At 39.2% G+C, this 16,408-nt stretch overlaps 1 protein-coding gene across 3 annotated transcripts in view; it reads right to left on the bottom strand.

Annotated features, from left to right (window-relative positions):
* Positions 1-16,408, bottom strand: part of TJP1 (tight junction protein 1) — a 294,015-nt gene that overhangs the window by 77,609 nt on the left and 199,998 nt on the right. For all 3 annotated transcript variants that reach the window (XM_044979338.1, XM_044979340.1, XM_044979341.1), the window contains exons 4-5: positions 5,163-5,287; positions 4,627-4,729 (exon numbers count right to left, since the gene is read on the bottom strand). In XM_044979338.1, the coding sequence (XP_044835273.1) occupies positions 4,627-4,729; positions 5,163-5,287 (228 nt within the window). The remainder of the gene's footprint in view (positions 1-4,626; positions 4,730-5,162; positions 5,288-16,408) is intronic.

Below are 16,408 nucleotides of genomic sequence, written 5' to 3'. Positions count from 1 at the left end.
CTACGCAGAGTTTTTGGATAAACCAGTGTCATAATGCATTGCAATTAAAAAAAACATTTCTTCCCTCACTAGATTGCTTTCTGCTTTTTCTCTTTCCAAATAATAAAAATAAAAATCAGATGTTCATGGATATGTTCATCTAAGAGACGAGTTAGGTATTTGACAAAAGGATTTCATACATGTTTAAATGAGATGGCATAAATGCCTTAAAAGCATGATGCCAACTGGGATGAGAAACAAACCCAGAAGCATTAACTGTCAGATTTCTCATCCTGTGAGCCTTCTTGTCACTATTATCTTTACATTTAACAGCCACTTTAACCTGAATTGTTCATTCAGGTATGAATGAATTTGGTTTATAAGACCAATGATACACCTGAAAAAAGTCAAACTACAGTCCCAGTATTTTACTGCCTTCTGCTTTGTAATGTTACCGACATTTCTTCAAGCATTAGGTAAAATGCCCAGTTACATATAGAAGCGTCATTCCTTGTTACCCATGCCTGAAAAATTTAAGTTTCAATAATTATGAAATGTAAAACTAATTGTGACCATAAGCTGTGTAATATAGTAGAGATATAAAGCTGTCTTATACTTACCAATAAGTACCAAGGATAAATGAGGAGGCTAATCTAGATACCACAAGATTTTGAAGTGGTAAATAAAGGGAGGTAGCAGCTACTTTGCTCAAATGGCTTCTATGACCATAGCTATGGAAGTAGCAAATTCATGAATTCAAGAAGAGGTGAGCTGACAGCATCTTACTTGGCCAAAAAAATATGGAAAACAGAGTAAGTGTATTCCATCATCTATTGGCAGCACTACTTCATCTGCATTTGCGGCTGGCAAGAAGACCAAAACTAGAAGTATACTGGTCATCTTGTAGGAGGATAGTGGTCAAAGACATGTAGGTTCTCTCCTCAAAAGTCAGAAAGCTAACTTGTTTTTAATTTTCAGTCCTTTGAATTCCCTCCATTTTTTAAGTTAAGTTTGTCTTTGAATATTGGATTAAAAATAAACTTCAAGTGTACTCATGTTATTAAAAGCTAACTTAAGTATGTTCTTCTCCTTAAAAATTTTGTTCTAATTTATAAATATTGTTTAAAATGATTTTGAACCAAAAACAAAACTGGGAATAGCATTACCTTCTGCATTACGAGGACAGTGGCATGAAAGAACATTCCAGGCCCCACAAAAAGTAGTGATTGAAAAGCCATCAGCTAGAATTCTGAACAAAAATATCCGCCTTCAAAACAGTTTGTTTCACTTGGGAAAAGTTATGTAGCAGTTAAGGGTCCAAAGTGATGGGTCTCACATACGATATCAAGGCCACAAGTGGGATGTGTAGTCAGCCTGACAAAATGAATCTATACAAGGTTTTCAAGAAGGGCAACACTCAGGCAGAATGCTGTCAGAACCCCCCATCCTTCTACTATCAAATACAGACTTAGGCTATGCTAGCAGAAAAAGTTCTGCTAACACAAGGCAGGAGTCCAACAGTAGCCTCAAGAAAGATGGGTTGTGGAAAGCCATCTAGGGAATCTGACTGAAGGGTAAATCTGATAAAAATCCTGCTGCAGAGCAAAAGTGGACATATGCCAGAGCAAAATAATGCCACAGCGAGATTGGTCCAGGAAGGAGCTGTCTAACAAGCCTCTCAAGAAGCAATCAAGCTCCAAGGCAAGTTGCAGAAGCCCAGAATGGAAGATGGTGAACAATGAACTATAATAAGACTCAGATAAAGACACTCTTTCCTGATATGGAGTCCTTGATCATTTTAGCTCTAAACAAACCAGTTCTACTCTACAGCAGTGCACTAATAGCTTTATATTCTCTTTTATACAAGAAGAGAAGGAACTCATATAATCATAGTCCAGGAAAATCCAGTTTGTGAGAGGACAGAGTTGGAAGCTCATAAGGGGTCCAAGGTAACTTCAATCCCTTCTAATGTACAGAATTGGCTTTGCCCTTTAAAAGTACAGCTGTCCCCTGTGAAGCCTGTGTCTTGGTCAGAGTGTAACTAATGTGGTTGTTATGCAGCTAAGCCCCAAATCCACTATCCATTTTAAGATAGTAACACATCTGCATTGAATAGAAATAAAGCTAAGCAGAAGGCAAAAGAAAATACGATAGATGGACTTACATTGGGTCTACATTTCTGCATTTTTCTGGCAACTCTATCGCACAGATGGCAAGACAGAGTAAAACCCATTAGTCCAGACTGATGGAACACTCCGCTTTATTGTCAGTTACATTAACCATTTTGCCAAATCAGCACATTAGTTTTCCTATTGCAGTCCAAGCAAAGTGGTAATTGCTAACAAAATAAGAGTAACAGCTATTGCAGTGCAATATTCTATTTCCATAGAGCTGCAAGTCTGATTATTTCCCCTTTAATTAAAGCCACAAACCAGTTATTGGAACTACTCAAAACTCTACTCATTAACATATAATCTACTGAATACTGAGTATCTTATTGACAGTAATTCTGTTTGGGTTTGAAACCTGCCAGTCTTTCAGGATTGTGATTAGGCAAACCACAGAGGGAAGAAAGCATTAGTATTGATAGTTCAAAGTTGAGTTTTATCCTGATAATCTATATCATTAGAGGGAACTAACTATGTTTGAATATTCTACTTCAGTAATTATACCCCTGTAAATATTTGGGAACTATAATATATTCTTCATTAATTGTTGTTGGCTTTTATGCACAAGTACAAAAAATACTGTATTTCCACTACAGATCATGCCATTTCTGTAGCAAAACCACCAGAGCCTCCACTGATTTGCTTTAGAGCATTACTCTGAAATGCCAGCTTTCTAATATGAAAAGTTGTACAGCTTGGCACGCAAGTTATTTTTGACACCTGCAAACTCAGTGGATTTCCAAATTTATAAATGTATAGCACTGCAATTATTGCAAATTTGTATGAGTGTGTGAAAAAGAACACCACAGAATGGCCAGGAAAAAAAAAAGTAAAGTTTTTAAGGCCTAAAAACAAAACCACTTTCCAAAATTAAACAATTGCCAATGTGTTTATTTTCTATTTCATTTTTTAGAAATATAAATCTGCAAAGTTTACAGAAAACTAGATTACTACCTTTCAGTAATGACCAATTTTGTTGTTTTGCAAGTTCAAAAGCCATCTATATCATCTGAATAAGTCTGAAATTATAGGAATTAAGGTTATTATGCCTTATTTTGGCAAATGGTGTTTACTGAACACAAAGATGTATTTGTTGGGGCTTGAATAAAGAGTGAAGACCTTCGGCACTGACTAGCATTTGAAAAGCCTGATAATGCTTGCAGAAATAAGCTGAGAAATGAACTGTCTCGGCAGCCTGGGAAAAGTCTTCTTTATATTGAGGAGAGGAGCTTCTGTTACCTAAAGTTTTATCTTCTGACTGCATGTCTTGCTAATCAAAAACTATGGTTTAAAGTTTTCAAGAGTAATTTTGGGTGTCTTTGGGTACGTTTACGGGATTATTCCGATTTTACATAAACCGGTTTAGTAAAACAGATTGTATAAAATCGAGTGCACGCGGCCACACTAAGCACATTAATTCGGTGGTGTGCGTCCACGGTCCGAGGCTAGCATCGATTTCTGGAGCGTTGCACTGTGAGTAGCTATTCCGTAGCTATCCCATAGTTCCTGCAGTCTCCCCCGCCCCTTGGAATTCTGGGTTGAGATCCCAGTGCCTGATGGGGCAAAAATCATTGTCGCGGGTGGTTCTGGGTAAATGTCGTCAGTCACTCCTTCCTCTGGGAAAGCAACGGCAGACAATCATTTTGCGCCCTTTTTCCCTGGATTGCCCTGGCAGATGCCATAGCATGGCAACCATGGATCCTGTTTTGCCTTTTGTCACTGTCGCCGTATGTGTACTAGATGCCGCTGACAGAGGCGATTCAGCAGCGCTACACAGCAGCATTCATTTGCTTTTGCATGATAGCAGAGACGGTTATCAGTTGTTCTGTACCATCTGCTTCCATTGTAAATTGGCAATGAGATGATGGTTACCAGTCTTTCTGTACTGTACTGTCTGCTGCTGTCATGGGTGCCCCTGGCTGAGGTCGGCCGGGGGCGCAAAAGACAAAAATGGGAAAGACTCCCCAAGTCAATCCCTCCTTTTTGGTATTTAAAAATAGAATCAGTCCTGCCTACAATATGGGGCAAGTGTACTAGAGAACCGGTGTATCAGAGAACCAGAGAGCACAGCCACTCCGTGTCAGATCCCGCAGAAATGATGAGCTGCATGCCATTCACAGGGGGTGCCCCTGCAACAACCCCACCTGTTGCTTCCCTCCTCCCCCAGCCTTCCTGGGCTACCGTTGCAGTGTCCCCCCATTTGTGTGATGAAGTAATAAAGAATGCAGGAATAAGAAACAGTGACTTGTTAGTGAGATAAAATGAGGGGAAGGCAGCCTCCAGCTGCTATGATAGTCCAGACAGGACATTAAACAGTGTGGGGGAGAGGAGCCCAGCCTCCAGCTGCTATGATAGTCCAGGCAGTACAGAATCTTTTCTTTACACATGAAGGGCGGGAGCTGATGGAGCTCAGCCCCCTGTTGCTATGATGAAGACGGCACTTGTACTAAATTTAAGGTTTAAAAACACATTCACTTACTATTTTGGCAATTTTTCCACTTTTCCTCAACTGTTGAACGGCAAATGCATGTTCCACGTTATCCATTGAGACTCCATTAACCATTGCCACGCGGTCATTTTCCCTAAAAAACCATAATGCAATGTGTAATTTAAAAAAGTTTCAATGAGCTGAAAGAGAACCTTAAAGAAATGGCAACGAGGAGTCCTTGTGGCACCTTAGAGACTAACAAATTTATTTGGGCATAACTTTTCGTGGGCTATAACCCCCAAAGTTGGTTATAAGCCCATGAAAGCTTATGCCCAAATAAATTTGTTAGTCTAAGGTGCCACAAGGACTCCTCATTCTTTTTGCTGATATTGACTAACACTGCTACCCCTCTTAAAGAAACGAGTCATTGAAGAAGCCACTTGCAGTATCAGAGGATCACTGTGCAGCTATCATATTTTGAGAGCTACCACAAAATAATTAGGAAATTCATCTGAGTCAAGCACTGATATCCCAAACCTCGATGAAGTTGTAATCTGCCATAGAAGGAAAAAAAATGTAACACTTACTGTAGTAGTCCTTCTGCTGGACCTCCTTTCAGGACATCAGAAATAACTATTGATGTTTCACCACTCTGAAAATGGGGATTATCTCTTCCTCCAGATATCGCAATGCCAAATCCAAATCCTGGAGCCTAAAACAGAACATAAGAACCATCCTCAGACACCACATTACCTTCTATATTTATAGAGACCATATTGCAGTTCATACTATTTCATCAAAAATTCAGAATACCAGCATTTTAATACGCATCCCAGCAAAAATAATAATATGTAATTAAGGAGTAAGAATACTTTCCTCTTCTATAGCATTTTTCATCTAAGGTTCTGAAAGTATTTTACAACGATTAAGTCTCATAGCAGACCTGTAAGTAAAGTAAAAGGGTGTGCCAATGGGGAACATAACACCAACCCCTAAAATGATTATGCTTCTTGAGAGGAAGACAGCAGCTGATAAAACAAGCCGGAGACTATACAACCTAAGGTCAGAAGGTAAAACAACAACAACAACAACAACAAACAAACTGTACAATTGAAAGTGCAGGGGAAAATTTGAATTGTCTACCTAAATCTCCCGAAGTTGAAATTTGGGCAGAACCTTAGAGTTCACACCTCTTATGAAGATAAAAACGGCCATACTGAATCAAACCAAAGGTCCTTCTAGCCCAGTATCCTGTCTTCCGACAGTGGCCAATGCCAGGTGCCCCAGAGGGAATGAACAGTACTGGTAATCATCAAGTGATCTAGCCTCTGACTCCCATTCCCAGCTTCTGGCAGACGGAGGCTATGGATACCATCCTGTCCATCCTGGCTAATACCCACTGATGAACCTATCTGCCATGAACTTATCTAGCTCTTTTCTGAACCCTGTTATAATCTTGGCCTTCACAACATCCTCTGGCAAAGAGTTCCACAGGTTGACTGCATTGTGTGAAAAAAATACTTCCTTGTGTTTGTTTTAAATCTGCTGCCTATTAATTTCATTTGGTGACCCCTAGTTCTTGTGTTATGAAGAGTAAATAACACTTCCTTATTTACTTTCTCCACACCAGTCATTATTTTATAGTCCTCTATCATATCCCCCCTTAGTTGTCTCTTTTCCAAGCTGAAAAGTCCCAGTCTAATTAGTCTCTCCTCATATGGTACCTGTTCCATACCCCTGAACCTTTTCCAATTCCAATACATCTTTTTAGAGATGGCGTGACTACATCTGCACTCAGTATTCCAGAGAGCCTCAAAGTGGTTACAACTAAATGTCCCTTATCACAAAGGCTGCAACTCCAGCAAGCACAATACCCCTTAGTATGCTGAGTAATTGTTCAGTACAACTCTGCTTCCTGCAGCACTTAGGTGTTTCGTAGAGTTCTCATATTGCAGTATTCACTCAACCTGACCCTGCTTAGCTCAATAGCGGACAGCATCATAGCACAAGGTAGTAAGTTTCCAAGCTCAATTCTTAGTAATAACAGCAGGACTACTTGTATCATTAAATACATCAAAACCTTGTCAGCACTGGCAAGTCATCTGCATGTTAACAAGAGTCATTTGCTTCAATCTTTTCCCTCTAGGGTGCTCTCCCTCTGCAGCAAGGTCAATGCCTCTGAAAAGTTATTGCTACTAGGTATTTCAAGATTTGACAATTATGCTTACAATTTCTAGTCTGCCCAAAAGTGGCAATGGTGGGAAGTACATTTTAAGTTGGTAAATCAGTTATATTTAGTAAACTGACTGCTTAGCTCTTCCTAGGAAGCATAAACATTTGTGGGAAACAAAACACTATCTTAAGTAAGTATGATATATTGCTGCAAGATTTGATTTTTCATTAAACTTTAAAATATTTGTTCAGTATATTTTTTCATGTAATGGAAATAAAATTGTCTGGGTTCCAATCTACCTTCATTTTCCATCACAAAATTTTACTTCTCCCTGTCTTTTTCAGCATAGGAAAGGACCCACTCACACGAGACCACTGAAGATATGGATTTTTTCTCTAGCAAGCCCATTTAAACAGCTAAACAACTAGGCTGCTATAACAAATTACCGAAGGAAGTGATGAATTCTCCATCACTTAAGTCTTTAAATCAATGGATGTCTTTCTAAAAGATATGTGCTAACTCAAGCAGGAGTTACTGCCTAGATGCAGAAATTACTGGATGAAATTCTACGGTCTGTATTATGGTCAGATTAGATCATAACAGTCACTTTTGACCTTAAAAGTCTAGGAATCCATGAAGTGAGACTATTAAGAGTATCTTGGACCAAGAACTAAAATTCAGAGATTAGAATTAGCCCCATACAAGTTTTGCACCAGTGCAACTCCACTGATTTCAACAGTGCTCCTTCAGATTTTACATTACTGTGTCAGCAGAATTTGGCTCACGCTTTTTATTTGGTGGGCTGAGGAAGAAAAAACAAGATAGTGTGGAGACTAACCTATTTTTAGATCTGTTCTCACCTTATCCTCCCGTAAATGCATAAGCACAGAAAAGGTTTCCTTTTCTATTAATTTGATAGTCCTTCACTCAAGTGAAAAGTCGTCTTTTCATCTCTCCAAGTTTCTCCACTGTCATTACAGGTAATGCTTCATGTTTCACAGTATTAATTCAGAAATCTAGACCTTTTTTTCCTCCAACTCCTATACAAATACATGTTACTTAACTGTGAACACTGATGGATTTAGGTGACCAGCATGAGAAGAAGGGAACAAAAAAAGTCTACCAGCTGAAACTACAAATCAGAAAATCTGATTCCAGTTCTAGCTCTCATGTAAAAACATTAATTTGGCTTACCATTTAATTAGGGTTCCAAAAATCATTCCATCATAAATGTCTAATTTCAAAACACAAATTTTTCTGAAACATCATCATGAGAGCAAAAAATTTCCATTTTCCAGTTCTGCCTTCATATTAAATTTTCTTGGGAAGTCAAGCAAAATCTTATCATTTAGAGATGGTAGGGATGCGAGAAGCAGCATCACTATTTTCTGCCATTTCAAAAAATATTCTGTCTACTCTTTAAGACAGAGCGAAAATAAAAGCAGAAGACATTTGAAAAACAGGATGTGGACATAATTTTCAGTGGCTTTGCATAGTTTAACAAGAAACTTACATTTATTAAATTTATGACCATTTGGACTTTCTCCTGTACAGAACTCAGTATGCGAATTTCCACTCTCTACAGGTGCATATATACAGAGCAATGTACCTTGGATGCACATTTTCAAACAAACATTCTTTTGCCAAAAAACATTAAACTTAAAACCCGCTCAACTTATTTTCTGTAAATTCAATTTTGGGTCAAACTCTAACATTATTCACTAGTTGCTTGAGTAAGGTGAGCATGATTTACCCCTTTATTGTGTCAATTTCAATGATCCCAAAAAGTCAACCTTTGAAGAAAATTGGTTCCATGGTTTTAAATTTATGAACATTTAACTTCAGCAACCCCCAGGAGTACCTTTACTCTCATATACGTAAAAGGGTATGTTACAAAAAAAGACAACAACATTAGGTGGGAGTAAAGTCTCTAGTAATAAACTTTAGGGAAAAGCTTTAATAAACTTCCTGTAATTTTAAAATATTGCAAAGCTGGAAAGTTCAAATAAAACTCGAAAACATGGAAAAGTATGAAAGTTTCCATTTAACAACTTACTACAAGTAACTGACATGTAAAACCCTCAGATATTATGATAATTTGGCCAAGAACCCTGAGAGATGGGAATATCTTAAAACTTGCAATGTTGATGACAACTGGGGACATTTTAAAATTATGTCCACTGCAGTTTATCCACACACAACACAAGTAACCTAATTACCAAGGTTTGAGAAGTCTGCAGCCACATGAGCCCAGCCATTGTAGAGACAGATGAGATAAAGTGGTTGTGAACTTTTCATGACTAGGAGAAAGTGGAAAGACTTGCACATATGAACTGTTTAAAAAAAAAGGAATATTCTCTACAAGCTTTGAGCACAAAATTTAATTCCAAGTTGGAAGAAATTCACAAGACAGGCAGGGGAAATAAGTAGAACTCCTTTCTAAAAACCTTTGCTTCTGGGTGATCTCTCCATAGGAGGAGAATTAGCTGATATCTCTATCAGATGAACTATCAAAAGGCAGGCCCAGATCTCTTATGAACTAACAAGTAGCCCACTATGTTAGGGAGTGTAATAAAGAAAGAAATACTCTTTTTTAGAAGTCAAAGCAGAAGATCTTTTGTGTTTCAAAGCATAGCTTTCTCTTGTAAAAAGCTTTCTAACAAAATTCAAAGAGACCTCTTAAGAGCTACCACCACTGGAGTTCAGCAAGATACTGTATTCCATGCCAGCACACTCAGACCTCTTACATGGATAGATGAACTGTTCCTGATTCTAGAACTGGTGAACTCAAAGTAACTGGATCAGGTTTGATTAGATTAGATTAGAATAAAACTAGATTAGAATACTAGAACTCACATGCCTAGGTTACAGCTATTAGGATTAAGAGTGCTCTGACCCCAAAGAGGAAGCAAAATCAGAGGCATTTTGAGTCATGTTTTCCAGCAAACAAGTTCATTGAGGTTCTCTCCCCTCTTCTTGGGAAAAAGTGAATTTACTGTGTTGTCTTTTAAAGACCACCCATATTGGGAATTTTATATTTGGCTTAGAGAATTTGTCTTCTCTAGACTACAGCCAGCCTCCAGTAGCATCTGATGAAGGATGCACCTGGGCTACAGGCAAACTGCTGCTTAACACAGTAAGCATGAGCAAGCCCTTCCCTTCAATTGATTGAGAACAGTATTTCCTGTTGTGAGGGGAAAAAAATACTGTGAGAAGTATATGAACTGGTCTTAACTACACAAAATTTAACTGTAGCCTGGACTCGCCGGCTCTGGTGGGCTCCTCAATGAGTCTAAGGGTCATGGTCTGTCAAGAGTTCTTCAGCTGAGACTCAAAGCAGAGAGTATGGTCCCTGAATAAAACTAAGAATCATGAATGTCAGGGGTAATGCCAGTGAGCCTCTTATGGTTCCAATGGGAAGGGCATTAGCTGAAGGTTCAGCGGTGGAGATGTCCCCTCAATGAGTCTCATAAGGATTGCATCAGAGGAGCTTCACCCCAAACTTCAAGTGTTCTTGTCAATTAGATTTGCTTAAAAATAGCATTTTGTCTCTTCAAATGAGCTCAGTACAAATCTACAGCAATATACTGAAAACAGAACAAGAGCATCTTGCAAGCTATGTAACAATCTTTTTTAAAAATGCCTTGAACCATTGTCATTATTTGATTTATACTTGAGCTCAACGTGCAGACACTATTACCTCACCACATGAAAGCAGCAAGAGAATCAAAAGGATGTTATACAATTTCTAATTTGTTAGAGAATAAGCAGAAAAAAGTGGATGCTTATCAGAGTTGGGAGAATAACTGATTTTTCAGTTTGCAGACAGTTCTGAAAGGTTAAAAAAGTCAGTTTGGGTTAAACAAAACGTGAAACATTTCAGCAAATCAGAAAGTTAGCAAATCAGAAAGTTAACAAAAACTCATTTCTTGTCAAACAAAGCATTCGTTTTATGAAAAATGAACTGATTTGTTTAGTTAATGGGCACATCTTCACATAAAAATAAAGGAAATGAAAGACTAGATTCACAAAACGGCCTGTGGTGCCCATTGTACAACTTTCAGCCCAATTCTTAGGGCACTCACCCAGGATGTGGGAGACCCAGGTCCATTTCCCTCTTCTGCCTGATGTGGAGAAGGGGTTTGAATTAATAGTCCACAACTGCTCAGTAGCAGACAGTGGTAGTGTAGAGTTAGTACATTGTATTACCGTATAGTATTTACTACTTAAACCTTCTGACTTTTTAAAGCATAGTACTGCTCTGAAAAGCAATTATGTATAAAATGGCACCTTCTTACTTAAATCCACTTCCTGCTGACTTTATTGACTTAACTAAATTATTACATAGTAAGTCATGAAAAAGCCAGAATAGCTCTGAGACAGTAAGAGGAATTTTACCCTAGCTTGCATGTCAGCAAATAAATCATTCACTAAATCCCATTGGAGAATGTTTACTGTTGTGATGCCTGTGCCAGAAATAACCAGGCTGAGTTTCCAGGAGTGGCAGCCAGAAAAAAACACATTTTATTTGTAAACTGAGCAGGTTTGATGTTGAAGTCACTGAGGGACTAATGCAGAACCCCACAATGTCATTTCGCATAAATGAATTGCACTTTAAACACTGGCCTTAATCATGATTAAATAAGAAGCATCCATTTACATGGCCATTTACATAATTTAAGTGCTGTACAAATGAAGACCCTGACCCTATCACTGAATCCTTGTAAAACTCATGTGTCTGTGTGGAGCCACAGTGAAGTCAATGGAGCTCCAGAGAGATCCACTTGGGTCCCAATCCTGCGCAATATATTAAATCTCTGCACCCCCAAGAAGTACCACTCATTTAAATAAAAAAAAAAGAGGGGGGGAAATGCGGGGGAAAGGGAAGCAGACAAAGAGCAGATAAGAAACTTTCAAAGTAACACAAAGGAGATATGGATTTGCAGACTGGCAATGGGGAATTCCTAAAACCCGGCTGCCTCCTGACAAAATGTACTACTTTATGAAAAAAATGACTTCGTCACTGCAATTCTCCTTCAATAAAGCAATTACCAGCAGGGCACAAATGTAAGCCTTAAAGCACTGGTGAATGAAAATCAGTCATTGAGGAATTCTGAACCTTCACTGAACCACACACTTTACAACTCCAAGTACTGGTGCTTTCCCCTTACCTCTCAAATGGTTGCTTATTATAGTATATGCTGAGTGGTTCTTATTACTAAGTATTTCTTTTTACAATGCACATTACTTTTACTAGGATCATCAAAATTAAAACTAAACTAGAAATGAAAAAAAATGTACATACGGTATGTTCTATCATATCTATTATGTGGAGTTTTTCTGGTGTTTATTTCCTAACTTATGCAGTGCTGTAATTTTTCAGCCATTAGTGTGAATTAGCCAGGTTCCACTGTAGTTCTGAGTCCTTAATCGCTAAGGTGTAGTGCCATCCAGTGTTATACTGAAAAATATTTTTGTTTGAGAAGTACGTTTGAACGTTTTAGGCCTTGTCTGTATAGTTGAAACTGTGCTAGCTATAGCCTTATTTAAATATGGTTCTCTGACTGATTCAGACAAATTTTATGTTAGGAAAGTTATGCTGCACAGTATTGCCTCACCCTCAAAGTAACTTCTAAAACAAATATGGGAAACAACTCTGCTATCATTTCCTGTAACAGACATGGTATCTAAAAATTGTCCACAGCAAAGCTGCTAGCAGCAACAAGTCCTTGCCAGTCACCATCTTTCCTCTTTGAAGTGAGAGGAGTTGAATATCAGTAGAGTTCAGGGAGTTTTTAAATAACTGCAACCTAAATGAAGATATTTGCTCCCCATCAAGAAAGGCACTGAGGCTAAATACATTAAAGACTGTAAAACGCTGAGATACTATGATAGCGGGGGCTATAGAAGTATCTTTGATAGACACATGTATGAATCAATTTAAAATAAACTGGCAAAATTTCCCCCCTGCCACATCTGTTGCCCACTTAGATAAACAAGCCATCTTTTGTCACTAAGTAGTATTGAACCAAACTCCACTACCAAAGTCCACATGGAGTTATGAAAATACAGAACGCTAAAATCACACTGTGAAATCAGTCTGTTCCACTGCCTTACTTGGCTTCACTCCATAATACACATATTAATAGCATTTAGGTCTTATAGGAAAGCATATGGACAAAATCATGGCAATTCTGAGGAACTGTGCCAGCAGACTAAATATTTCTTGGAGAAATACAATGAGCAGCCAATCTAGTGTGGAAAGGGGGTGTCTCCAGTCTGATCCATCTCTGCAGCACCTCCCTCTGTGCTGCATCTGAATAATTCAATACTAACTTGCTGCTCTCAGTTGCTTCAGGATGAGCAAATTCCAGAGGGGCTCCTTTAGTCCCCTACTCCTGTGAAGGGAAATTTGAATCTTGAAGGCCAACACATCAGAGACTAAATGGATGGAATCTGCAGCAGGTCTATATAGTCTGGACTCATGGAACTACTGAGAGGGCAAGGAAGTCATGCAACCATATCCCCATAACTCCTGGGGAGGTGTTTTTCCCCTACATCATTGTTTTAGTGCTCTGAAGATTGATGGCTGTGACTGAGGTAAAAAATTAGCCTCTTATATCCCTGTATTGTAAGGTTATATGGTAGCCACCTCATCTACTTGATAGCTTCTGAGTTGCTGACAAAGTCTGAAAGTGATCAACCACCAACCACAAAAAAACCTTCTAAAAGCTACTTCTTCCTTCACATCTCCATCCCAAATAGCGACTGGTTTAATATTTTTAAACACAACCAAAAATCCCACATTAACAATTGGAGGGGCTTGCATTTGGTTTTTAGTACAAGCTAAGTTCTTGCTATCAGTGTTAAGCCTTGTGGTTTACAGCAGGACAACAAGACCACCAACTATTCAACATGTGGATGTAGGTATACATTTTTAGTGGCTAGAACAGTAAGTACACATGACAGAACCATAGACATGGGAGAATGTCATTCTGGAAAATGGGAAGTGTCCAACAACTTTAACATTGTGCAGAAAGCATGAACACATACTAAAATGGCACTTTGATACCAAGCAGGAACATTATGAAGTTTTATATATTTAGTATAGTGCTGTTGCTCTCTTAATGAAAATAGAGGCCTTGTTGAAACAATACATCGCTTTGCAAAATTCCAGTATACAACCATTTCCAAAAAGGCAGCAGCTCCTCTGGGTCTTTTGCTAAATACAACTTTTGGAAGGGCAGCACCTGCACTTCATTGCACCGTAGTGTATAGTGAAAGCTAAATTCAGAGGTGCATAAAAACAGCATTCTGCCCTGCATAACTGCCTTCCTGTATGTCACTCAGTATTACTTTAAATGTTCACAGCTATTGACAGTGCCCCAGACAAAAAAACTGAAGGAAGCTCACTATGGGTTTGTTTCATGGGGAATGATTTAAAATATGAATTCACTCACGACCTCATCAGGATTTGAACCCAAACCCCAAGTAGTAAAGATCACCTTACCTTATCACATTCAACTATCTGGAATATTTTTATTTTTTGAAACAAGAACAAAATGAAAAGTTATAGACAGAGCACTGGAAAATTAAGTCCTACATATCGACAGCAATGAAAGTGACAATGCAAACTTAATCAAATTGCTGTGCTAATGTACCTTGAACATTCTGAGAGAAATCCATCTCTAGACCTGAAAAGGCAATTCATTCTTTGTGGACTATTCCATTTTTCACTCTGTGGTAAGACTGCCAAAAAGGGTCCTGCATATTATGTAAGCTAGACCACTCGGATACCTTGACACCCCAATATTCACCACTGTCATGTAATTAGGATATGTTTTGTACAAAGTATGTCTTGTGAGGTATCATTTGAAAAGTCAATCTACTAGACATTAATATCTTGTTGGATTGTATGTGTTATCATATGTGACATTATGAAGTTTGGCAATATGTGTGTTACTGAAACATGTGAGTTGAAAAAACATCCACAAGCATCCTTTCAGGTACAACAATAAAAAGGCCAAACAATTTTAATGGCTTACTGGGGAAATGCACATAAGCACAAGAATGACCCCAGGAACTGTGTACAATAGAAACCTCTCAGATATAGCCCTACAGAATGGGAACTGTTTGACCCAGGTGACAGCAAGTGGGAAGAAGATATAAAAAGGAGGACAAAGGCATCATGAGGATACCTCACTCTCCCTGTAACAACACACCTGGAAATACCTGAGGGGCAAGGACTGAACTGTGGGAAGTGATGGTCCCAGGCTAGAAGGATCTTTAGCCTGTGTATGAAAGCCTGGGAAAGCCAAGGCAACTTGTGCCTTAAGAATCTGCCAGCATGTTTATCACTCAGGGTGAGAATTTGCTAATTTATATCTTATCTAGTGTGTTAAACTCAGTTTGTGGTTTTTGTTTATTTACTAAGGTAATCTGCTTTGATCTGTTTGCTATCCCTTATAATCACTTAAAATCTATCTTATGTAGTTAATAAATTTGTTTTTGGTTATTCTGAAACCAGTTTGTTGAATTCATAACTATGGCGGGGGGGGGGGAGGAGAGAAAGAAAGCTGTGCACATCTTCCTCCACACTGAGGGAGGGGGTGGATTTCATGAGCTTACGCTGTACAGGTTTCTGTGCAGCGCAAGACAATACAATTTTAGACTTACACATGAGAGGGGGCATGCACTTGAGTATTGGTCAATTCCAGAGCTGAGTCTTTCCACACAGAGCTGATCTCAGTGTCAGTGTCTTTCTGCAGCTGGGTGTGGCCTTACCGGTGTGTGCACTAGAGGAGGCTTGAGGGCTTGACTCAGCAGGGCAATGTCAGAGAACCCAGACTGGCAGAACCAGCGGGCTCAGAGTACCCCAATACATCAGATAGAACCCCAGAGGGGGTAGGGGGCAACCTTTCACACACAATATCAGATGTTCACAACTTTCCATCACTACCAGTTTGAGCAAGATTTGAACTAGTGATCAAGAGGCACAGACATAGATATATCTATATCATAGGGCAGCCCCTTCCTGGGACAACCTCCAGCTGTAGGGCTGCTGCTGAACAAGTGCACCTGCATCAGTTTCCCTCCTTCAGAGTCCTCACTAATTTCTGCTCCTTACCACTACTTTTTGGGTGCAGTTTATTACAAAAATGTATGGCAAAACAGTCCATAACAAAAGTCTCACAACAGAGTCTCTCAGAGTGAATGTATATAGTCTTTAAAATCCACATCCTCTAGTCCCTATATGCCCTACATAGCACATCCACCATACCTGGGCTCTTCATTCGTGCTCTCCTGACCTTTTAGCAGGACAGCCACCTCAGCCCTTCTAGCTGGAGTGCAATCCCATTTTTCCTAGTTGGAAACCCCATAACTTCTGTGCTGGAAGTTCACCCACCCCTGGCTCCAACTTTCCACAGAGATGTCAATGGTTAAGCCCCTCCACTGGCTTTAAGCTCTCTCCAGCACTCGGCTTTGGCTCCCCATGATAAAAAAAGTCAGCAGACGACTCTTGCTGCTGCTCTCTGGCCTTCAGCCTCTGAGCCCTGGCTCTCCGGCTTGGGGTAGTCAACTGGCAAACTCCTCTTGCTGATCTCCTGCCTTCAGCCTTTCCCCAGGACCCACCTACAGCTTCTTTCTGGTCTCTGGCAC

The sequence above is a fragment of the Mauremys mutica genome, chromosome 11, assembly GCF_020497125.1.
Source record: "Mauremys mutica isolate MM-2020 ecotype Southern chromosome 11, ASM2049712v1, whole genome shotgun sequence".
Taxonomy (NCBI): domain Eukaryota; kingdom Metazoa; phylum Chordata; order Testudines; family Geoemydidae; genus Mauremys; species Mauremys mutica.
This window is presented reverse-complemented; position numbering and strand designations above follow the sequence as displayed.